This window comes from Nestor notabilis, unplaced genomic scaffold, assembly GCF_000696875.1.
Source record: "Nestor notabilis isolate BGI_N333 unplaced genomic scaffold, ASM69687v1 scaffold2948, whole genome shotgun sequence".
In the NCBI taxonomy this organism is placed as follows: Eukaryota; Metazoa; Chordata; class Aves; order Psittaciformes; family Psittacidae; genus Nestor; species Nestor notabilis.
This window is the reverse complement of record NW_009938550.1, coordinates 3,899-28,559: the sequence shown is the minus strand read 5'-3', so window position 1 is coordinate 28,559 and position 24,661 is coordinate 3,899. Positions and strand designations below refer to the sequence as shown.

General features: G+C 34.0%; 1 protein-coding gene across 1 annotated transcript; it reads right to left on the bottom strand.

Moving 5' to 3' along the window:
* Positions 1 to 4,392: 4,392 nt before the first annotated feature.
* On the bottom strand, positions 4,393 to 24,000 carry LOC104409486 (CUB and sushi domain-containing protein 1-like; the record flags this gene model as incomplete). Its single annotated transcript, XM_010019363.1, has 7 exons — positions 4,393 to 4,512; positions 8,315 to 8,447; positions 15,234 to 15,321; positions 16,061 to 16,173; positions 17,222 to 17,383; positions 22,646 to 22,825; positions 23,889 to 24,000. Coding segments are annotated over 7 exons (908 nt in total), but the record flags the coding sequence as incomplete, so codon positions are not given.
* Between the last annotated feature and the right edge of the window lie 661 nt (positions 24,001 to 24,661).

Genomic DNA, 24,661 nt, shown 5'->3' with positions numbered 1-24,661 from the left:
GTGAAAAGAACAATACTTCTCGTTTCGTATATGTTCGACTGTTGTTTGTGGTGAGAGGTAAAAGTCATGACTCCCTGTCAGATAATGCCTCGATGTCTGCATTGATCGTGTTAGTGATTATACCTTATAGTGTAGTGACAGAAGGAAAGTCAGATCATTCTGAGAGATAAGAACTTTTAACAACTGTCTTACAGATATCATATTATCAGAAAGACAGATTGTGAAGATGAGAAACGAAGCAAGGACATGCACGTATCTTATTTTTTCCTAAAGTGAACCACAGTCACACGCTACCACTGATTCATTATATATGTATATCAATCACTACCATTATACCAAAAGGAATAATGGGTAGAATATTCTTGAAGCCTGACTCACTCTTTCTAAATGTCAACAAGTAAATCAAATAGAAAAATATTTTACATGAATACAGAGTAAAATAAATTTTTTAAAAATGTTTAGAATTTCAGGTCTTGATTCTGAAAACACTAATATATGTGGCTATCTTTACATATGTAAGCATCTTCATTTCAGTAGAAGTATATACACCTAAGTGATTGCAGAACCAGCTCTCAGATGCTAGAATTGGAAATACCTCTGGCTCCATGTGATCCATCGCTTCCACAGGTAGGATGCTGGCTTGTGGATGAATAAACAGATTATTTTTTTTATAAAACAACCCAATGATTTGAGAACCTAAGTCTCATCCTAAGTCCCATCTAAAAATCTGAATGATAAGTCTAAAAGATAACAGGAGGTAGATAACATCTTACTAGAAAGCACCCGAAAACTTTTGACGAGGTACATAATACTTGGAAACATAAAATGACAAGATTAAGATTCTACTGAACAAGCTAATGTAATGAAATTTAAAAGCATAAAAGTAAATGGAAGGGAAAAGGTGGTAAGAATAGGTCACACAAAAGCTGAAAATCTAAAATTAAATATTTAATTAGAACTCTGCTTTTGTTTTCAAGGTAGGTGGCATTGCACAGGCTATATTACAATCTTTTATAGCTTTTTGTTTTGTTTGTTTGTTTTGCCAAAGAGAATACTGTTTATTTTTAACAGGCCACTTTAATATTAATACATGTGTAATAGGATCAGAACTGAAAATCAGCTAAAGATGGTAAATTTTACATTATTGGGAAAATTACAATTTTTTGTATTGTAAAAACATTTATTTTTAACAATTTACCTACATTAATCAAAAAAGTACAGCATATTTAATAATTTTACAAATTCTTCATAAAAAATATATCTCTGTACAAAAAGTTCTTTTGCACCTACTTCATGTCACAGCAGCATGTAGTGAAATGGCAGAATGAAATACTGGGAATGAAAATTAGATTGACTTGATCATAATGCCAGCGTTCTTCCCCAAACCCCCCACCCTCACCCACCCACCTTTTTTTTTCCTTTTTAATAACACTTTTCTTTGTTTACAAAATATTTTACACAAGAAAAAAAATTATTGCAGCTAGCCTGGAGAAAGGCAAGATGTGTGATAAAAGCAGCAGTTTTTAACAGCTTTGAAGCACATAACCTGTTTTTTAAAAAAAATATATAGCATGTATTATTAGCCCGTCATAATGATCTGGTCAACACTGGGGAAAAAGTCTTCTGCATATATCTCAGAAAGCACATTTCCTGGCTGCCATTAACCCAGCCACTGCACAACATTTTAAGAGTCTTATTCTGATGAAGCACCATATGTAAGTGCGTGCATACACAGCCCTCTGTAAAAGAACTTCAGGAGAAAGAGATCCAACCTGAACAGAAGACTCAAACACAGCGGAGAAGTAGAAGCCTTTGAAGGATGTGGACAGAACAGATAAAACTACGAATGCTTTGTTTTACTTGGGTTCTGGTCTGAAGTTCCTGTTCCCAAACAAACATCTTTCTTAGGATAATTTCTCAGCGTGTCCCAATTCTGAGTGTCCCTAATCAATGAATAGGGGATATACACTCCTTACATAACCTCCCCAAAATAGACCACTGAATAAAGGATTCACAGGATCTGGGCTTTCTAACACAAAAGATCAAATAATTTAACTATTCCTTTTTCTAGGGCCATTCCTTGGCAGTCATAGCGAGACAGGTCTCTGAATACACTGTCAGGGCAGGAGTAGAAAACATGAATAGCTACTCCTTTTTTTTTTTTTTTTTTCCCTGCCATTGCCACTATAGAAAGTCTTCCAAAGCAGTAATGTCAAGCAACTGTCAAAAACTTTAATGACATAACAGCTTCCCTCCCTGTCCCACTGTTCCTACAGAAGCTCTTCATTTTCAGAGCAACTTCCTCTACCTGGGGGAGGATTAGGAAAACAACTTTGATCTGATGACTTGGTTCTTTCTCAGGAAATGTGAAGGGCTCTGAGATGTGACACAGAAATGAAACTTACTGCACAAAAACCTGAGAAACAAACAAAAAAAGAAAGCCAAAAACTACTAACAAAGTGAACAAGGAACTGACTGGAAAGGATTATTTATTAAATTTTCTTCAGAGTTTCTTGCTCATACGAAGAATATAACAGCTGGAGGCCCTACAATACTGAATTATGTTGCTGGTATTTTTCATCTAACAGATGTAGAGTTGTTAAGCTGACCAAGGATAACCTTTGAAATTTTCTTTGCATTCTGCAACATTAGCTGAAAAACCTGTTACTGGGCTTATATTACCTTTTTCGTTTGTGTATAACAGCCAGACCTACACACATATGGAGTTCAGAAACATTATTCTGGAGGTTTTTTTATAGCAACTGGACAATAGGACAGTCTGAAATTCAGAAAACTGAAACAAAACAACAGCAACAAATAACCCTGAAGTTTTTAAAAAAGGAAAGCAACTTTCCTGGTTTCTGAGTTCAATGTGTCTAAAATGAGAATTTGCTTGTTTCCTGTAATTTCCTAATTTTAAACCTCAATTTATCTGCCCAATGGCATTTTTCATTTGTTTGTTTGTTTGTTTATTTTCATTCAATAAAACCTGTAATTCTAAGGAAACGTTAATGATTTGCTCAATCATTCATATTTACAAATGTCAAACTTTCTCTGTCTGTGTAAGTACAAAAGCAATTAGCAGGGTGTTTAAGAATTCTGAAAAGAAAAAGAAATCAAAGATAACTGACTTATTTCTCTTTGTTCAAAGTAGAAACTGAATGACAGCTTGTTATAGACAAAATTTGCACTGAGTTTACATATGCTACTGTAATGTGGTTTAGTTTCATGTAACATCAGAAAATGATGTCATATTACAGGAAAAAATGGAAAATAATGCAAAAGGGAAGACTGTATTATGAGCACACGCTCACAGGCTTTATGAGCTATCTAAAATAAATTACTATTCACATTTGTACATGGCAAGCAGCAATAGCTGCTAACCCCCCTGCTGTTAAATAGTATGATACTGACAACAGTGATTGATGACTGATTTCAGAAGAAAACAATACTGGCAATGAAAATTTCTGCGAAATGGGCTCCTGTTCTGGCTGAAAGTCTCCAGTGACTTGTAATCATGTTTACGAAGAAATTTAGTCAAAAATTGACAAAAGAAATATTGTTCTCTATCACACATGATTTTAACTGGTGCTAAGCACGGGGCTCATAATTTAATATTCCAAGTAAATTTGTTGTGGAACCTTTTGCTTGGCAAGGAGTGAGTGAATGTCTATATACAATGGACAGTGTGTAGAAACCCTGTATATTTTTACCAGTATCTTACTCAGTCAGCCATAACACTCTAGTGCAAAAAAATTGTGCATTAACATTTTGCAATATAACGGCTGATTGGGAAATTGTCAAACTGCCCTATGTATGAGATACACTGTAAGTTTCTTTAATTTTAGCAAGATTTCAATGGTAAAGCATTTGCAGGTGTATGCAACTTCAAGAAAGGTTGTCTTCTCCTTCAAGAGAGCTTGATTTCTTCAAAATATTCCTGGGGATAATCTGTGGTGCTATCATTTGTCACAGTACTCAAAGGATTTATCCAAGTGCCCAGAAGAATGCATTAGAAAGGCATCCAGCCACACACAAATATGAAAGTCTGAGGCATTAAATATGAGAAACTGGCATGACTTGGCAGTCTTCCTTAAAGTGTGCCTTGATTCGAAGCAGATGCAGCCAGGCATTTCGATCCATCTTTAAGATGAAAAAATATTCTTTGTCTGATCCCCAGAAGACTGACACGTTTTTACCAGAAAATTTAGCTGCATGTAGGCTGACAGATGATGTTAAAGATTACAGCAGCAAAGCCAAGTGAAGAAGGGAAACTGGTATATGGCACCAAAGGAATTACTGCTTGTCCATCAGAGGTATGGCTATGAATCAGTCATATTGGGCACTGAAGGCTATACCACTGTACAAACTGTGTTCAGAGTTGTATCAAACCTCACAGCCTTTGCCTCTGTGGGTTTTAAGTTTGTGTCATACATGGGATTTTCAAATGAAGCCTGTCCATTACTGTTTTCATGTCCAGCATACCCATTGTACTGTACTTTTGGTCTTGTTCTGGGAAAAAAAGACAGGAAATTACCATTAGTATCCCTTAAACAGAAACAGTCTACAATTATTTCAAGTTTTATCTTTAATGTTTCCATCCTGACTACACAAGTTTCATGACTGTCTAAAAGTGATAAAAGGAGACCTATAAAGGATGCTGTAGGGACTTAAAAAGTAAGAGAAACCTGTCTGGAAGTTGTTTTTCATAGCATGAAGAGAAGAAAACAAATTCCTAATGGGCAAGCTGATGCTACAAAGCAGAGAGACAATGAGGGCAAAATATAGGTATGCACTTTTCATTATAAAAATGTCAAAAGAATACAATTTCATAGCTTGCTGTTCATGCCAAAATTGGCAAGCAAAAGTAAAGCAATATACAACTAAAGTACAAACAAAAGTAAAGCTGGAACTGATAACATAATATTTTATGTCAGTGGTAACAATCATGGTAATTTCTAACTACTTTTTAAGTTTTAGATTGCCAGTCTAATCATAAAAGAATCTTTACAGAGAGTGGAAACACTTATTCCAGCTCTACTAAATTAACACCTTACCAATTCCAGATATCTATCATTGTATTTCTAAAACATTGATACCAATGTAAAAAATACAGTAGCATCTTGGTGAATTTAATTTGATCACCTTCAAGTATAGCTTTCGTGAACATTTGCAATTCTACCACACTAATTTTTACAGTATATTTAGGAATGCCACTGGACCATCTGTGCAAATATTCTGATAAAAATCAATACAGATTTAGATGACTTGAATGCAGCAGAAGATGAGTAGGTGGACATAGAAAATGGGAGTGAGAGTCTCCTAATTCATTCTTTTATTAGCATCTTGGGGTTTAGATGAGATAAATACACAAAGATTTTAGTGGCTTAGAGGTTTTTGAGCAGAGGTAGAGGGAATGGTATAGTAATTCCCTGCCATCAGCTGCTTATTACCATTCCAGAGCAGGAAGTTAGCGTTGCACCACTGAAGTGCTGTAACAGGCCTCGTGGGTACTAAATCTAAGTCAATGCAAAGTCAGCCAGCATAGATTCAATCAGGCAACTCTTGCACTGACATAGCAAGTGTCCAGAACATCTTGAACTGCTAGTGGTAGTAACCTTCAGAAGAGGGTCAGTAATTTCAGTTATTCCAGATAGATCTGCCTTAGCATGCCTACTTACCTCCATAAATACATCCAGCAATAAATACTACTAAGTACCTTGACAGAGATTTTATATGACAAAACGTACGTAATCAGATTGATCAAATCCTTACTAATAATCACATGAATTTCAATATTCACATGTGAAAGATACAAAGACTTATCTTTTAGTAACCACTCTTATAATTTGGATAGTATTTTACCACCATGAAGAACATATCAAAACTTCAAGGATGTTCACGTTTTTATGTTTTCTGTTCGAACATATTAAGCCAATAATTAAATTAAAATGAAATTGTGCAGACATTCTGCACAATTGATATATTAGGATATATGATATCCTAATAAATGATATTTTCCTATTTTAAATCTCACAGCATCTAAGCATAACTAGATGAATATATAAAGGAGGTTTGGTGTATAATTTTATAAATGAATTGAAATAGGGCAAGACAGTCAATGAAGGAGTGCAAAATGTAGATTCTTGGTGCTTAATAAAACAATCTAGAAAAGATTCTTATGATAAAACTTCAGAAAAGGATTCTTGAAAATCAAACTCTTTTTTAGAGAATTATTCTGTTTTGCATAGCAGAGAGCAAAAACTATCACTGGAAAAATGTCAGTAATCAAAACTTACAACCTACAAATAATTCTGTTACTCATAAATATGTCTTTTTCCACATATTTCCATTTTAGAAGTACCAAAATGTGCTTTGAAACCTTAACTAGAAGTTTTACTAAATGTAAGTAATTAAGTGTATTTTAATTTTGTTCAGAAAGACTCAGAAGTCATCTTCATCCTGATGCAATCCCTGTCTGTGAGGTAAAAGGTACAGAAACTGTTTAAAAAAAGGTTTAAAAATCCTGGTTCTAATGGGATGATATTAATCTGACATAGGCACAGCAGAAATATCCATAAAATCATCCCCTAAGAAGACCTTCAAATTCTCTGATAGAGACAGCCTTTAGGGACATAACTGTTATCACATAATTGTGAAAATTTCATGTTGTTATTCTGATTGTTAAGGTAATTTCAAGAAAGTCCCTTCAAAAGTCGCAGATTCTGTCTTCTTTTCTTTGAATTTGAAGAGAATAAAGGTGACCTAAAGTTACTTTACATCACTAATTCACTTGTTAATTTTCTCATGAGAATATGACACTAACCCCTCTAAAAACTGTGGTTTAATAGAAGAAATTGTTTGAAAATACAAAAAAGAAACAGAATTCTTTGAAAGATTAAGTTATGAACAACATCTTTTTCAAGTGTCTAATACATTTAAATTAGATTAAGGTAGGGAGAACTGCAATACTGCACCAGCAGTACCATAAACTTTGGAATTACAGCTGCTTGTCTGAAGACTAAGTTTTCTCTCTCTTATATACATACGTATTTCTATTAAAAAGAAAACGGAATCTCCCCTGCTCATGTAGGACATAACAGACTTCATAGACTAAACCACAAAATGTACCCGTGTCACTATGCAGTTCTATTGATTTTTTTTTTTTTTTAAAGCTTGCTGCCTCTTTCTAAAAGCAAAGTTACAGCAATGTTCCCTTTACATTCTGTCTCTTTGCCTGATCTGAATGCCTGTGCTTTTATGCTGCACTTTAGGTTCCCCCCATTGCAGAACAGGAGCTATCTGAGAATGCAGATCTGTAGCCATCAGAAAGGCATCTTACAATAACTTGTTCTGAGAAAGAGTTCACAGCTGTTCCTGGGCAGGTTTTTGTTTGCTTGTTTGTTTAACAAAAGGCTGTATTACATTTCAGGACATGTATCATTATAACTGGAGTTAACAAGTTCAAGCCCCACTGCAATTTCTTTTTGCAAATCCTCTTAAGGCTGAGGTAGGTAGATTGTCCAGTTCATCACAGGGCAATGGTTGACTTCAGTTTGTCTCCGTGATTTCTTACAGTCACAAAATCCTCTTGATATCATGGTTATAGAACAAGTTTTAAAAGCATGTTATTAAAAAACAGTATTTCTCTTAAACACCATTTTAGAAATTGCAAATAACACAAGGAGATGAGAGAGTATTGTAGCTTAATACAAAAAAATTGTTCCAGAAAACTCTGGCCAAACAGTGTTCAGGATGAACAGATGTTCAAAAGAAACATAAATTTCGGATTTTAAACCAAATATCAGACAAGGTGGTAGGATTTATTCTATTACCTATTGACATATAGAAGTTTCATATGAGCTGAAGTGGTGACAATTCTAGTAGTATCCACTAGCTTATTCAGCATGTACTTTAAGTAGTCTCATTATGGGCTGTTCCTTCATGGGTTTTATGGATTTTTCAGCTTGTATAATTACTACTCGCAAGCACTTTGAAAGAAGCACCATACACTCAATTTAATAAAGCATTAAAATGAAAAAATAAAAACATATGATCTGAGATTTCGATCTGATTCAGTGTAATGAACCAAGAAGGTTGATAGGTCTTTGCTCCTTAATACAGTGACACATTTTTCTACATTTTTACTATTAAGAACTGCCCTGCACTGAACCACTTCATGGCAATACTTAGAAATATTTATCTTTCTAGAGCAAAGATATTCCGAAACCTTTAGCATTGTGTTATCTAGTTACACTTACCTATCAAAATTAAAACACAAATTTAGTTACCTGATAAATAACATTTACAATACCTGTGTTTGTAGAGGTAAAATGCAAACCCTGATAGTATTAGAGCAAAGAATGGTACCAGGATGGCAGCTGCAACAGAACTGCTGTTTGTACCGTAATAGTGATTTGAAAGGTCTGTGTCCGCACTTAAAGGACCTGAAATGAAAAAAAAGGGCAGAAATAAAATTCCCAGGTTTTCTATCTCACACTTTTCTTTTGATTCAAGAATGAAAGAAAATAGTGTCTTGATTAAATAATTCTATTTAAAAACATGAAATAAACAGCATGCATATCATAGCATAAATCTTCTTAATACCACTTAATAACATATCAATGACTATCAAAATTATTTAAAAACAGTATTCAGCAAGTAAAATAATTATGAACTACACCTCTCATGAGTCACTAATTTAGAAAAGTTAAGCCATATATCTTCTGCAAAAAAATATACTAATACTGCAAGGAGTATTCTCTATCTGCACCCTTAATATTAAGCTTAGAAATAACAGTCAGTAAGACCACATCAAACATAACAAAGGAAAACTGAGGTAACTGCAATAAACCCCAATGGTTCTGCATGGTTTGATAGCATTTGCAACTCTGTGCACTTGTGTGCGTGTCCTGGCTGCTTTACAACCCCCTTTCAGGGGTGAGACATGAGCATGTTTTAGAGCCTCTGACAGCTGTGATTGCACTGGGATAAACCTGAGATGCAGAGAATGCAAAGGCAGTTGCCTGCGGCAAGGCCTCACTGGGTTCCTGTTGTGGACAAGCAGATAACCTGGACTGTAAGGCATTCTGCAGAACCCATTTTTGCATCAATTTGAAGACAGACATTGTCAAACTGCTTAAATAGGTGGCCAACTTGACAATGCAAATTGTGAAGGATGAAAAATAATTTTAAAAATATATATTTTTTTAATAGAAAAAAAGAATATATTTTGAGAGCCAAGTCCATGTTGTCAGTTTGAATTCACAGCTCTTCAGAGAGCAATATACAGATTCTATGCAAGGAAGGAGAGACCAGGACAGAGAGAAAGTACAGCGAGGATAGGGCTGGGACAGATAGCTGGGCTTGCTATTCTGTGTTATTTTTGCTGATACTAGTAGAGAAGAATAGGAGACACTGGTATTTACCACTCAGAAATGCTTCAATCCACAAGTACACAAACACTGTTAACTCCCTTGTTCATGGCAACAGCATCAATCAGTCTTTTTAGGACTATAGAACAGACGACTTATATAGCAGACACCCAGGCATTGTGCTGATTTCATCAGTCTACTAAAATATTTAAGCTGCGTAACTGAGAAAGCAGCAAACCAATCTATGATTTCTTGCAGTTCAAGCTCAATGTGAATGCAGAAGGAGGCAAGTTTTTGTTCTGTTAGGTATTTTTAAAACTTGGATGTTTCAATTGCTCATACTATATATTGTGCAATTACAAAATGTATTAAATACAAGGAAATAATTAAGTTCCCTTTAAAATGAAGACAGCCCCCCTAGAGATTTCAGAATTGCCAGGTCTCATCACTAAACATGACAAAATACTGCACCTCAGCGCTTTTCACTACCTTAGTCTGCTACAATTTAGACTTACAGAATCATAGAATCATAGAATAGTTACGGTTAGAAAAGACCTTAAGATCATCTAGTTCCAACCACCTCACACTAAACTATGTCACCCAAGCCTCTGTCCAACTTGCCCTTGAACACTGCCAGGGTTGGAGCATTCACAACTTCCTTGGGCAACCCATTCCAGTGCCTCACCACCCTCACAGGAAGGAATTTCTTCCTTATAGCTAATCTAAACTTCTCCTGTTTAATTTTGAAGCCATTACCCCTTGTCCTACCACTATAGTCCCTAATGAAGAGTCCCTCCCCAGCATCCTTGTAGGCCCCCTTCAGATACTGAAAGGCGGCTATGAGGTCTCCACGCAGTCTTCTCTTCTCCAGGCTGAACAGCCACAACTTTCTCAACCCGTCTTCATACGGGAGGTGCTCCAGTCATCTTATGATCCTCGTGGCCCTCCTCTGGACTTGCTCCAACAGCTCCATGTCCTTCTTATGTTGAGGACACCAGAACTGTACACAACACTCTAAATGAGGTCTCATGAGAGCAGAATCACCTCCTTTGACCTGCTGGTCAATCTCCTTTTGGTTCGGTTGGCTTCTGTGTATTTCTCTTAGAACTGGTGACGGCGAATCATTTCAAATTAATAAACCTACTGCTGTGGTAGATGGGATCATGTTGGGAGCTTTCTCACACTACTGTGGAGTATCTTAATGAACACTGAACTGTTTTAGAGTAGAACCAGTGTATTATAAAAATCTTTGGACTTTAGTCATCTAATATTTGTCCTAACAGGTATGGAAGACCTGTTGGCAAGATTTATATATTTGTATTGTATTGCACATGTACTGGCCCTTATCCAACAAATCTAAATGAAATACAGATGGAATTAAGTAGTTACCACAGTCAAGAAAAAATTAAGAAATGTTAATTTAAATGCTCCTTTGAATTTTTTATTGGTTAGAAGAAATTATAGAAGTTTAAAAAACCGCATGCAGTTATCACTGTCTTCATCCTTTACAATCACAATCTCCAGCTGTTTTTCCAACTATCTGGAGTAATTAATAAAAATGTGTTAATAATTATATCAATTGTTATCAGCTTGTAACAGCAAAACCATGGAAATAATATTTTAAATCTTATCTTAAATTCTTACCAAGCACCAAAACTGAAATATGTATGATCGATGAGCTCCTAATTTATATGTCAAAGCTATTATCATGGCACAAATGATAGATAAATTTTAATGAATAAGTAGTAGAAAGATTTTAAAATATATAATCAGAATTCAGCTAAAAGGAAAGAGTAGTTTGAAATAAACAGTAAAAAGTTCTTGGTATGAAGTTTTAGTACGAAATTAAAAAAAAATCCACAATTTTTTTTTCCTTCTAACTGAACAGTTAAACTAGGCACAAACTTATATTTAGATAATTTCTTTTTTAAGTTATCTCTGTTTTATAACTGGCATTTAAGACTTATAACTCACAACTCCTGTTCAAGGTGAATATTCTATATCTCTACAGTTTTTAAAATACCACATGTAGGGTAAGCATACTTGAGATTTTTAACTGAAGTCTACAACCTTTAAATGGCATTGGGGAAGTACTGGACAGGTTTGGACTGTGCACTTGGCATGCTTTTTATTGTGGAAGAGAAAATTTGCTGCAATTCTGGATAATCTGAATTTTATTTATGTATGACACTCAGTATAACTTCATTTATAGTATATAGTTATTTAGTTATTCAGTTGTAGTATATAGTTTGTGTTAAAGAAAAAAAAAAAGATAAAAGTTTAGTTTACTTTCCATTAAAGAAGCCATACTTTGTCACTGGGAAACATGTTATTTTCATAGAGGGATATTCAGTTATATACAGTTATATAATTTTTTTTCAAACATTTCACAGCATAACAGGGGTTTGTTTAGCCTCCTAAAAACAGCAGCAGTCAAGTGATTTCCAAATTCTGAAAATACACAGTGAAGTCATTATTGTATAAGCTGTGTAGTTCTACCCTTTAGGTGGTTAATGAGTTTTCTCCTTTATACATACTAGAAAATAATATTTTTTGTAACAAAATATTCATAAGGAAATAAGCCTTTCCTTATCACTATCTGGAGTTTTCAAATGCATTTCTCCTGTAACTTCTAATTTAGGGTTTCAACTGTCTGGCATCAGTACAGCATGGCTCAGTTTTACTAAAAGAACTGCAGTTGAAGTGGGAGAAAGTGTGACAGCAAAAGCAACACAAGATAAGAAAATGAGAATTACAGGCAGAAGAGTAATTTTTCAGATGAGGGTGGTTAGCAGCCCAAGGATTTAAGAAAAAAAATAACGACAAAGAAAGCAAGTCAGCAGCTTCCAACGAGCAACAGAGGCTGGAACTTCTTCACTTGACTGGTAACCACTGGATAGCAAAGACTCTTTGGGTACCTCACTGGGTGTGATATATATAGCCTCACAGCGCATTTGTCCCATCTGCATATTTATGCATTAACTAACACACAACTGTTTTGTACTCTGAAGCTGTGAGTATCCTGTTTAGATCTAAGTTTCTTTGTGAATAATGAAAGTTATGCAAAATGATCTGGAGAGGAAGGATGACACCTTTATAGAGAGAAATTTTAAATTCACATGTCTCATGATGTTCAATGCTTGGATGCATTGATCAATTTCAAGAAATGAATACGTATTTCACAACCATTAATCTAATATATCACAGATGCTAATTAATTATTCATATTTCTTGTCAGTATTTGTTATCTCATTGTAGACAAGCTAAAAAAGTACTTTTAAGTCAAAAAAAAAAAAAAAAAACGAAAGAGAAGTGGGTCATTGTAGTTCCCCAGAGGAAATAAATACGGTAAAATAATTGTTTGGCGAAGTAAGTTTCTCACAAAATCACCTTTTCATAGAATTTAAAGGACAGTCCAGACTGGAATTAACAAGGCCAAGATTTCAGAATAAATGTCTTCTAGAACTGTTGTGGTGAGGCATAGCCATTCAGCAATTCCAGAAACTGAACCTAGCCACAGACTTTCAGCCTTTAGAGACCAAGTTATTAAATAATAATAATAGAACAAACAAAAAGCCCCCAGCAATGAATGATTACTTGGCAAATCAAGTTAAATAATACGGTGTCACAATAAGGGCCCCTTAAGCAGGCTCAGATACAGTTCTAATTTGTTTAACAGACTGATAACAAATCTCTTTGCCCTCTGTGTTATTATCTAAAGCTACAAGCAAACAGAATTGCTTCTGAAAGAGGACAAACAGTTCATAGATACAAAAGTTCTTTCTGTTTGCATGTCATTAAATTCCAAGACTGGGCATATGCACTGAGCCTGTTCTAGTGTTGCGTGATAGGGAATTCTTCATCAAATAGATTGGTCTTTCATACTTAACCAAGTATTTCCCAGTATATGCTGTTCCTTGAAGTATGCTTACAGGTGAAGAATTTCATATTACATTATGTATGCACCAGGGCATGCATAGTTTATGCATACTTCTGGCTTAGAGTAAAGGCAGCAAATAATTTAACTTCCTGAAGAAACAAAAATACGTTAAGTCTTCAGCTGGAGGACATATGATATCGTTATCTCGGCAGAATATTCATGAACAGAACAGACTTAAAAAAAAAAAGCCAGTTATCCTCGAATATGAGAGGATGCAGACAAGTATTATGACCCGTGTTGGCTTGAATTTGCTGTTTCCTTTTAGCTGTAAGTTCTTCAACAGAGAACAAGCAACCTACAGAAGATCTGTCTATTTAGCAATCGCATAAAGAAATCTTCTAAACGAGACAGTATCTGCATGTGTAGCAAGCTCTCTGTAAGATGTCAAAGCTGAAGACGAGAGGCCTAGGAATGTTTGTGTAACTTAGACACTTCATCTCCCTTCTAGCTTTTGAAATATACAAACTGAGCTCTCATATTGCAACTCTAACAGTGATATGGACAATGTTTCCCACCACCATAGAATAAATCCACTGGAGAATGTTGTAAATTGAATTGTCATTCTGCTTGTTCTTCATTTACCCCCATGAGTTATTCATTTCACTAATAAAACACATGGATCCAAGCTTTTATTAGGTAGCTGGCTAAGCATGGATTTTTGTTTTGGCCTGGCTTAAGAGAAAAACCCCACAAAACCACACACACCCCCCAAGAAAAACCAACAAACCACAGTCTCACTGTTTTGACATATCAAAGACTCCTTAACAAGACAGATGTTTGAACAAATGTTGATGCTCTACCTTTATAGTACACTTGTTAAAAACAGAAAGAAAAAGCAGCTTAGATATTACGGTGATAAGAATTGCACAAAGGTACAGGTAGACAAATAATCTGTCCCAGACAAGAGTTTACTCTGAAGACTGAAACTGTATTTGGCTTTAGTAATTGTCAGTTCTCAGGCTGAGACTCTGAGGGTGAGTGACTAAACATTGTGACTAAACATATACAGCAATTTGAGAGGTGGCCAAGATGAGCAAATCCATAGCATAACTGCTATTACAGCAGTTAATAGAGCAAAGAAATACAAGGGAGATTTGGCAGAACTTTGAAGGACATTGGGTACAGCACCAATGAAGTCAATGGAAACAAGGCAATTTATAAAATGTAGGTAGAGTCTGCTATAAAGATATCGGTTAGGCTGTCTCCTCCCTCTAGCCCAGTACTTTGCTTTGTATATACTGTGCTTTGACCACTCTGCAGTGGTTCCAGGATCAGGAAATGCAGATGTCTACACTTGGTATTTGTCCAAACTATTTTATTAGAAAATATTTCACGTGTAAATGTTTTATTAGTTTTTATGAAAAAATAATCTTACGAGTAAAATAACTAGTTTTTCACCAGCTGCTGGAGCACATGAGTCCATAGCTGTGATATATATCTCAGCCACTCATTTCATATTTTTGACAGTGAAATATAATTCTGTCTAAATACATATACATTCTGAAAACATCCATCAGCAAGAAGTACTCTCCAAATGATATTAATAAAATCAGTGTTGATTCTCTCCTTTTAATTTCCTATATGGTTCTGACTGCAATTTATACATTTTAGCAGAAAGCATCTTAGAATTGCATGACACCCCTGTCACTTTCGAAAAGACATTCACAGAAAAGCAAGCAGTTGCAATGGCATTCTCTGGTTGCTATACCTGAAAACATGAGATAATAACATGTTAAGCAGAGTCAAATTGGGATTTGAAGAGATTATTTCAAATATGCATATTCCACTATATTTTTTTGTAATAGTAGTGGCATGAAATAAACATACTTTATTAAGCTAGATAGATGAGTCATTTGCTGAATTCACTCTTGAAAGACCCAAAAAGTTTATACATATTAAACCTCTATGAACATATTTACCTTGTCTTTGGAGCATAAATTTTCCAAAATCTTTTCCATGTATATCGCCTTGATAGGTAAAACCCCCTCTTTCAAACCCTGAGGATACCTAAAATAAGATAAAACAGAAAAAATATTTCTGAAAAAAAAAGTAAGAACGTTTATGCTTAGCAATTTGTTTTTCTGACATAGAGTAGATATGTGGAGCCCAGACTTTCACTTTTATCCTTTAAAATATTAGTGAACTCTCCACTTATGTAATATTTATCATTTTAAGTTTGCAACAGTATTAAAGTTTCAAAATAACACATGGGATGACTTTAAAATATCTGATGTATGTTGCTGGGTTTTAAAATTCTTCAACTGGGAAACACATAACTGGATTAGTCTATGGATACAAAAGTCTACTGAATTGTCAGATTTCAAATTGCTTTCCATAGAAAGCATAATGAGACACAAAGGAGAACCACAAAGAGTGAAAAGAACTTTTTCTTCAAGATTAAATGTAATTTTATTACAGTGAACTACTTACCAAACCAAAAATGAACAATGTTTCTAAACATAAAATTCCCACTTTCATTTAAGAAAACAAGGCAAACCTATGACAAATTATGTTGATCACTCCACCTTCCCCTTAGTAAACTAAAAATTCTAACAGGAGTGTGGAAGATAGAAGTTTGTACACATATTTTTGAAAAGAAAAATAATGTGGTCTCTACACTGACATCTAGAGTGCTGTATTCCATGTTAGTAATATAACAATTTTGATATAGTTTTAGGAAGGAAATCACAAATTACTTAAAACTTTAAACTCAGCAAGCTTTACCCATAGCAGTACAGTTACTTACATAACCATCTAGTGCCCAGTTGTCATTTTCAAACTTGCTTACAAAAATTTCACTAGGTCCTTTAATCTGAAAAACTTTCAAGAGCAAATGGGCTTCTTCTTTCTTGTAAACACCTAGTAACATAAAGGAGGTAACACATGTAATTTAAACATTTTTTTCCAACCAGTTTATTCAAATATCCTTTCAAAGCAAAGTATATTGATTTAGAACTAAAATAGTTTGTAGAAAACATTTTGTAATAACAGAATTTTATAACCTGGACAACAGTATTTCAAGTGCTGTAATAGTAGGATCTTATTTTACTGATCTTTTGCCCACACTGTATTTGATAATAGGATGCAAAGATGGTTTTGTACTGTTTAATTTTACACAGAAATGGGCAATAATATTTTTCTTTTTCTAAAGAATTTCAATAATTCTGAATACAGATAGAATTCATTGCCTGGAACTTCCTTGAACAGGAAAAAATTGGATTTTACATCACAACAATATATTGCTATAGTAAATATCAATAGTGCAGTGAACAAAACTTTGCCATTTGTTATTTGGCAGCCAACTACTGAAATCCTCTCTGAACTCTTGACCTTAAAAGGTACTGATAGCTGAAAATGTTCTTTCCAAATATAACTGTGATCAGAGGCTAAATTAGAAGTTCACAGTCAGATTTGCAGAAAGGAATGCACAATGTTGATTAAAAGTTACGCATAAGTTACTAAGTTATTTTTTAAGTTACTTAATTTTACTAAGTTAGTAACTGTGTCTATTTTATGTTATGACATTATCAAGACCATATTGTTTTCAAGCAGATATTAATCACTATTGAATAATGGAGCTTTCCAATGGTACAGTTCTTCAAATGCCTATAAACACGACATCTGCTTCTTTAATACTACGTGTGAATTCAACACGTCAATACTATCCAACAGTCTGAGATGAAAAAACCAATTTCACTATTTATTGAAGTGCAAGGGGAAAAAATATATAGGTGACATATAAATTGACTGAATTTTGTGCAGATCATTACATTCGGTTCTTTCCTTTTTCAAAATATTTTTAGTGAAAACACAAAGTTTTTATTTCATGTTTGGCAGAAAATACAACAAAACTGAACAGAAAAATACACCCCAAACTAGCTTTTTTAACATCGAATTCTGAACCTACCTGATAGTTTGAGCTGTATGTTGGATGCCTCAGTGAATGTGGCATTCACTTTGCTGCTTGTGGTATTGAACCAATCAACAGTCAGAGTAGCAGGCTGTCTTTTTCCTAAATATTCGTAAAACCCTTTCCACAGTGAATTTATAAAAAACACGTCTGAAGGAACTAAATAAAAGTGGGCAAAAAAGAAACAAAGAAAGGAGTAAACTACAACAAAGCAACAATCTTCCTAGCCACACTTGGTTCTTTCTGTTACAGCATCAATCCATCATTTTAAGGAGGTATTACAGTAAAAATTTTACAGCAAAAACAATATATCTAATGACCTTTTCACACAATTGCCTACTGTATACTACATCTGTCCATTACCGTACATGTTCTTAAATAACATCACACTTCATAGCTTGTGTTCTTCAGTGAACATTCTCAAGTCTATGAAAAATAACTGGCTCTTCACCGAAAGCCCTGTAGTTTTAAGGTATGATGAAAAAAAGGAGAATATTTTTCTGAAGTCATGAGTCTGGAAGGAGACACTATCTTATGCCATACCTTTTGTTTCATGAATCTATTAAAGTAGCAGTATGTGTGATTTTCAACTGAGTATCAACTGAATATTCAATTGAATTCATTGGATTCCAGACACAGTTTAGCACAAGTTTCTTATTAGTCATTTTCAGAGTCCACATCTTTTTGCTATACAATATGAGCACACCTGTGAACATTGAAGATGCCAGAACAGGGAACTTTTCTGATTTAAAATAAAGGTTTGTTTCTCTGAAACTGCAGTTTGAATAATCTGAAGTAAAATCCTATAAAATGAAGTATGAATTACAGGAAAAGATATAGGTATTTGAGTCATTTATTTGATGTTATTTCTATTTTTTTCTCTATAGACAAAACCCCAATATTTACAGGTCATTAAATGTTGTATTTTATATATTTGTCTAAATCGGCAAGAGAGTCATTCAAGAGTATTTGCAATATTAACATTAATTAAAAAGAAAACACAAAAGGGAAAACATCATCAAAATGTTGTTTGTGCCATCATCAGATTCCAAGTGAGTGGAGACCCGCTATACTGCTTTGAGTACAACAGCTTTGAAGAATCCTAAGTGCTTTTTTCCAAAGGAAAACTCAGTGCAGGACTGGGAATTTACACAAGGTAACCTCAATTTAATATTAAAAATCTGAAGCCTTAAGTTTCAATTGGTATCTCACAGTCCTTAGAATTCAAATTTTTTCTGCAAATGTAAGAATTCTGTAAAGGGTCTTTCAGACTCTTTTTCGTATGTATTTCTTATTGTTTTGCTACAATAGTGACATACAGTAATTTTGAAACCTGGCATTTTAAAAATATATTATTTTTATTTGTCTTTGCTTGTTTGTTTGACAACAAACAAACAAACCAACAAACAAACCGTGCGTTTGATGCTATTCTTATGAAGGTGAACATCTAGTATTACTGGTATGAACCTGACAGGTACTATTTAAGAATTCTAAAGGAGCAAACACCATATTACTTTTGTCACATTCAACATCTTCACTATCTAGTTTCTCTATCCACTGTAACCATCAATAATAGCACCATTTGCAAATTATATATATAATTTTCAAAATAGTACCACTGACTCAATATTTACAGAATTTGCACTTGCTGCAGATGGATAGAATCAGTAGGGGAAGCAAACATATTTCTGCTTGTAAAAAGTTAAAATGCAAGTGCTGCAGTCTCATGGATGCCGCTGAGGAATTGGAGCCGAACTCATTTCTGCTGAGCCCTTGCAATGTCCCTGCCTTTCCCACCCACTGTGGGCAAATGTAGAATGAGAAAAAGGAACTGGGTATTATCGTACCAATACTGCACCAACCGTAGATTCTCCTCAGAACACTGCAAATGGGGAAATCAACAGCTGCTCACTAGAACAGCTTCCTAACTATTTTTACAAAGACCACATATACAAAGCAGTGAGAGCCATGGGAGCCAAACACAATATTGTAGTTCTTAAACTTCACATTGGTATTGTAAGAATTCTTTAGTTGCAACTTATACTCAATTTGAATTTACAGTAAAAATGATAGTTACTATTACTTATGAAAACATTAACTTTGGCAAAAACCAGTGCAACTTCCTAAATAATAAACAGAATTTGTATTCAGATATCCACAGGAATACAGATCTTTTCTGTTACAAAACTCTACTTTAGCAATATTAGCTTCACTCCACCTAAATACAGATAGCAGCATTCTGGAATTCTACCAGAAGCCAAGAAAAGACATAGTGTTCTATACTAAAGAGAATTCACATTTTAAAAAGACATTAATAATAGTGCAGACTTGGATTTTAAAAACAGCTTAAAACTTTGCCTTGTTAATGACTGTCGTTTGTTACACAATTTCAGTTCTCTGCTTACTGTTATTAACATTCTCAATCATAACATTCATTTTTTCTTAAAAATGCCTTTCAAATAGTACTTACTTATCAAAAGTAGCTATAAGGGACATGATGTGATGTGAATTGATACTGATGCTCTGCACAGGGTATAAATTTGGAGACTTGGTCTGTGTGTTAATTTGGCATTGAAACTTCAAAACCTGTGTGATAGCAGATTTATGCGTACCTTAGGTGTTCAGTGAGGTGAATCTTCCAGTAAATGAAGACTGTATATTAATTATAATGAATGCATATTATATCCTGCTTTATTGTGAGTCTGTAGAAGTAATGCATTTGAGAAGAGCTCTCACTAATAAACTCACCAGGAAGGTTAATTATTAGCAGAAATACCTTTTTATCCCATCTACTTTAGAGAGTCCTTCTGTGAACTGCCTTGAGTGTGAACTAATAATCTTATTTTCCCTGCAGCTTGCTAAAATTCAGAATATGGAGTTGCAAACTCACTTATTTGGTGAAAGCTCTGCTTATTGTTAAATAAGACAGTTAAAAAAAGAATAGACCTTTCATTTTCTGAAAATGATTGAACCTAAAAAGGTCTACATCAAGGATTTCACTGATGTATTGTTCTATTTTGACACTGCCAAGAGGAAAGTTAACTGCACGCATCTTAGGAAGCCCCATCTTGGAGTACCTTGAGAGTTTCCATGAAATTAAGGCCATCACGATTTTGAAACCTGTCTGGTTTTTTTGTGGTTGTTGTTGTTTGGTGGTTTTTGAGGTTTTCTTCTGTTTTGGTTGTTTGGTTGGTTGTTCGGTTTGTGGTTTTGTTTTTTTTTTTGGTTGGTTGTGGGGGTTGGTTTTTTTTTGTTTGGTTGGGTTTTTTTGTGGTTTCTTAGCAAGGTAAATGGCAGAACTTTGACTAAACCAAATTCCCACAATTACAATCTAAGCTCATTATAAGGCTCTCCATTACAGCAACCTCTGATATAAAACTACATCAAATCTGGGTTTTGTGTATATATGCTTTATCTTCTTTGTTTGACAGCTTTTTTTGTGCAATTCACAAAATTGCTACTGTAGAAATTAGAAAAATGCTGTTTGGGAAAGAATTTCATATAAAAGGTTTTACATGGTCTCTGCTATTATGAAAGACCTCAATATTTATATTCCTTTGAAATGAGTATTTAAGTTAAATATTGGAAATAGTTTTATTATCCATAACAATCTAGGGTGTAAACCAATTGAATTTATTTAGTTCTAAAACTTTTCTTGTATACAAACCTGGAGTTTTAGTTATTGTTTCATTAACTTCTCTCACTCCTTTACCTACAAGTAAAAAGACAAATTATCACTTTTATGAACATATTCGTTGATTGGTTTTTTTTCTTTTTTAAAATAGAATGTTAAAACAATGCCTGATGGATGCAATCATCTCTTACCTAATACAGCCATATTTAAAACAGAAATACCTAGTCTTGAATACATTACATGTTCAAACCTATAGACTTCCACAAAACTAGCAGAAAATAATTTAGGTAAACAACATTTTTACTGTGGAAAGTTGTCTGGCTAGCCAAGTATTTCATGCATTTAGGCCTAAATTTTTTATATCAGTCCCAGTGCTATAAAAGAGAGCCTTATAGAGGGGACAAATACCATAACTAATTTTGAATAATAACATGTTAAATATAGTAAGTATCGTGTTAATAAAAATGGATGAATTTATGACACAAACCAGCAAGCACCAGGTAGCTGGATTAAGCTGACAGGACCAGATATCATGGGAAAGGATTACCAGTGGTGTCTCTTGCTACATTTCTGGTACACTCAGCGGTTATGTCCACTGACCAAAGAGCAAGTTCTGGCCTCATATCATTAGCTGCTGTAAAAAGGCTAATGCCCCCTATGAATAATTGGTCTTGCATGTTTTGGGTTTTTTTCCTTCAGGAGCAGAAATTCACTGACTAGACTAATCAAGTGCTAAGCACAAAAGATGTGGGGCACTCAAGGAGGATTATACCTAAAGACTGTAAGCCAATTAAAAAAAAAAAATTTTTTTTCTTATAGAAATAGCTTCTTTTTTTTAAAAAATGGAAATTTAAAAAACATATAAGATTGCTTTTCTTAATTTATTAATGATACAGTACCTATGAAAAATCACCCTTTAAGGAACTACAAGTTTTATGTGCAGATCATTTAACTTGACAATGTTGAAACAAAGAAGTCTACCCATATATTAATGAAAAATAAAATATTCTTCAAACATCAAATCTATTGAGCATTCTTTTAGAATATAGAATTCTTAATATAGATAGATAATTCTTAATAAATATAGAATATTAGAATCAAATATCATGTTGCAAGCATCTTTCCTACGGCATCTGACTATTTTTGTTTTATTAATATTTTAGGTTTGGGGTTTTTTTCTGAATCAGGAACTTACAGCCATGTTTGTTTGCATGTGAAGAGCAAATTTAGCCCTCATAATTATGTACTTAGAGCTACTCTAGCAAAATTATATGAAATTTACATGAATGTAGATAAAAGTGGAATCTGGTGCAAATATGTATTTATTTTTTAGTTTTATTGTTCATTTTTATTTTAGAAGATTTTCTTAGGTAAAAAGCCTACCTGAATGAATCTGAATGACAAGCTATGAAATAACTTCCTTTTTTTCTTAATAGAAATTCATACATTAAACACCGAATACATTGAAATACTCTTTAAAACTGTGACATAAATACAATTAAAAGTAGTACTTTATATTCTTTAGGTTTTGTCTGCACTTGTTAGGGGTAAACTGATGTATGCATGCCTGTGCACTTCCACAAACATATTTCCATGTTTTCCTCCATGAGTTCTAGATGCTATGCTCACTTTGATTTCTTTACTGTTCCATAAAGTAAAAGCTGTTGTGTCATATTCTTCTTCAAACAGTAAGTGGAAAATACTAATCTTACTACAATAAATAAAAATGTCTGGGAAAATTAAATCAAATCAAACTGGGCCCAAAAATCACTTGAGTATTTACTTACTTTTACAAATAGGTGATTTTCCTGTCCATTTCATATCTGGTTTACATGTCCGATGCTCTGATCCACCGGCAAGAAAAAATCCTGGCTGACAGGTATACACCAAAGTATACCCTAAAGTAGGAAGATCTATTGCTTTCACATCTACATGTGCTGGTGTCTCTGGCTGCCTGCAAGCATGAGCTGCAAAGGGTTTTTTAGAGTTAGAAAAAGTAGTGGTAAATAGTTTCCATAGGATTTTAGAGTATGTAATTTGAAAAAAAATGCATTTCATCTTACTCCCTTTCATTATATGAACTTGGTACACCTTTTAGAAATGTGAAGTAGCTATTACACTCAGTGTATAGTTTTATTATTGTGGGAAGATGGAAATGATACTATCATACATTCTTAAACAATACACCAAAATTAAATGCTGATAGAAAACAGAAAATGAAGATAAGCGCATGCCACCGTACACAGTGCAATGATTGTTCTGTGAATTATTATACTGTCACAGCTTCAAGCATCACTTCCACTCAATGTTTTGAAAATTATAGAGTGGTTATTGTGCTAAATAAATTCATTATACATTTTAACTGAACGAAAGGTTCCATAGGAAGGCTTTGTCATAGTACATTGTAACAGAGTTGTTCTGTATGCTTCTTTCTCTGTGCTCCATGGTGTCCATTTATAACAACCCAAAGATAATTTGAAATACAATAAGAACCTAAGGTCATTCTAATTAATTACTTTTAGCTTAGATCAGTGTATTTTAATACAATAGTTATTTCATGTCCTCCAACACATACAGAGCTGTATATGCACTAATCATTTGCACACCCATACATAGCCCCAAACCCCCGAATTTTGTTGAATTCTAATTTATGATTCACAAAATACTAACCAACAAAATAGCCCCATGCATATTTCAGGACACTGCTTCTTCTAAATTAATCCACCACACACAAACATCTCTAGATTAATTTAAAGCAGCTAATGCAGTGGGTTAATGAGGACAGACTTTTTTTTGTAAAACTGAGAATTATTGTGAACTTCATGAAAAAAATCTGAAAAAATCTTACTTTAATATCTCAAATACATCTTTAGTCTTAGAATAGGAAACAAAAACATTTAAAAATACTGTTTTAAATAAAGTTTAGTTTTCTGTAGCATATAATTTATTATGAATTTCCACATGCATCACTTTGTAACTCCTTCAAAATTGCACAGTATTCTTACTAATTAGATAAGAAACCAGACTTACGAATGCATTCAGACTGTATGCCACTCCACGTTAAGTTAGCAAGACAAGAACGGGTGGTAGATCCCTGAATATGATAACCTTTTCTACATCTGAAAAAGACTGTGCTCCCAACCTAAGGATCGAAACAGAATATCAGATGAAAGAGGCATCCATCATGTGTAGTTAGATTTCAAGACAGTGGTAAGCTACTAGATATTTTCTTTTAATAAAAATGTCCCCTTTTTACAGTTTCTGGAGTAATTTTTTTTTTTTTTTTTTTTTTTTTGGTGATGAGAAGTTTGAACAATTGATCTTTTGTAACATTATTTTAAAGCAGCAACTTGAAAAATATTGACAAGGCTGTGCACATGGAAAAGAACAACTCACACATTTCAGCTTATTTGTTTGCCAGCATAACAGAAGCAAACTAAACAGCTCAGATGTCTCTCTTTCATGCACATCACTGCATATACTTCAATAGAATTTGCCCATAAAGTCTCTTTCAAAGGTTTCTCATTGTGTGCCTCGACTAAACATGGGTTTCAAGAAGAAGAAGAAATAACTACAAAGAATTGTTCCATCTAGAAATGAATTTGCTAGAGAAAACTCCAGACTTACAGCACATTTGTCACTATAAACTTTTTAAAGTTTTTCTTGAGATGTTCAACTAGTAGAGAGATGTTATGGAAGGCCTTCCTATGGTCAACTGTGACACAACCTATCTAAGTATAAAATGTAAAGTAACTGAGAAAACTCTCTTTAGACTTCCACTGAGAATAAAAAAGCATGAAAAC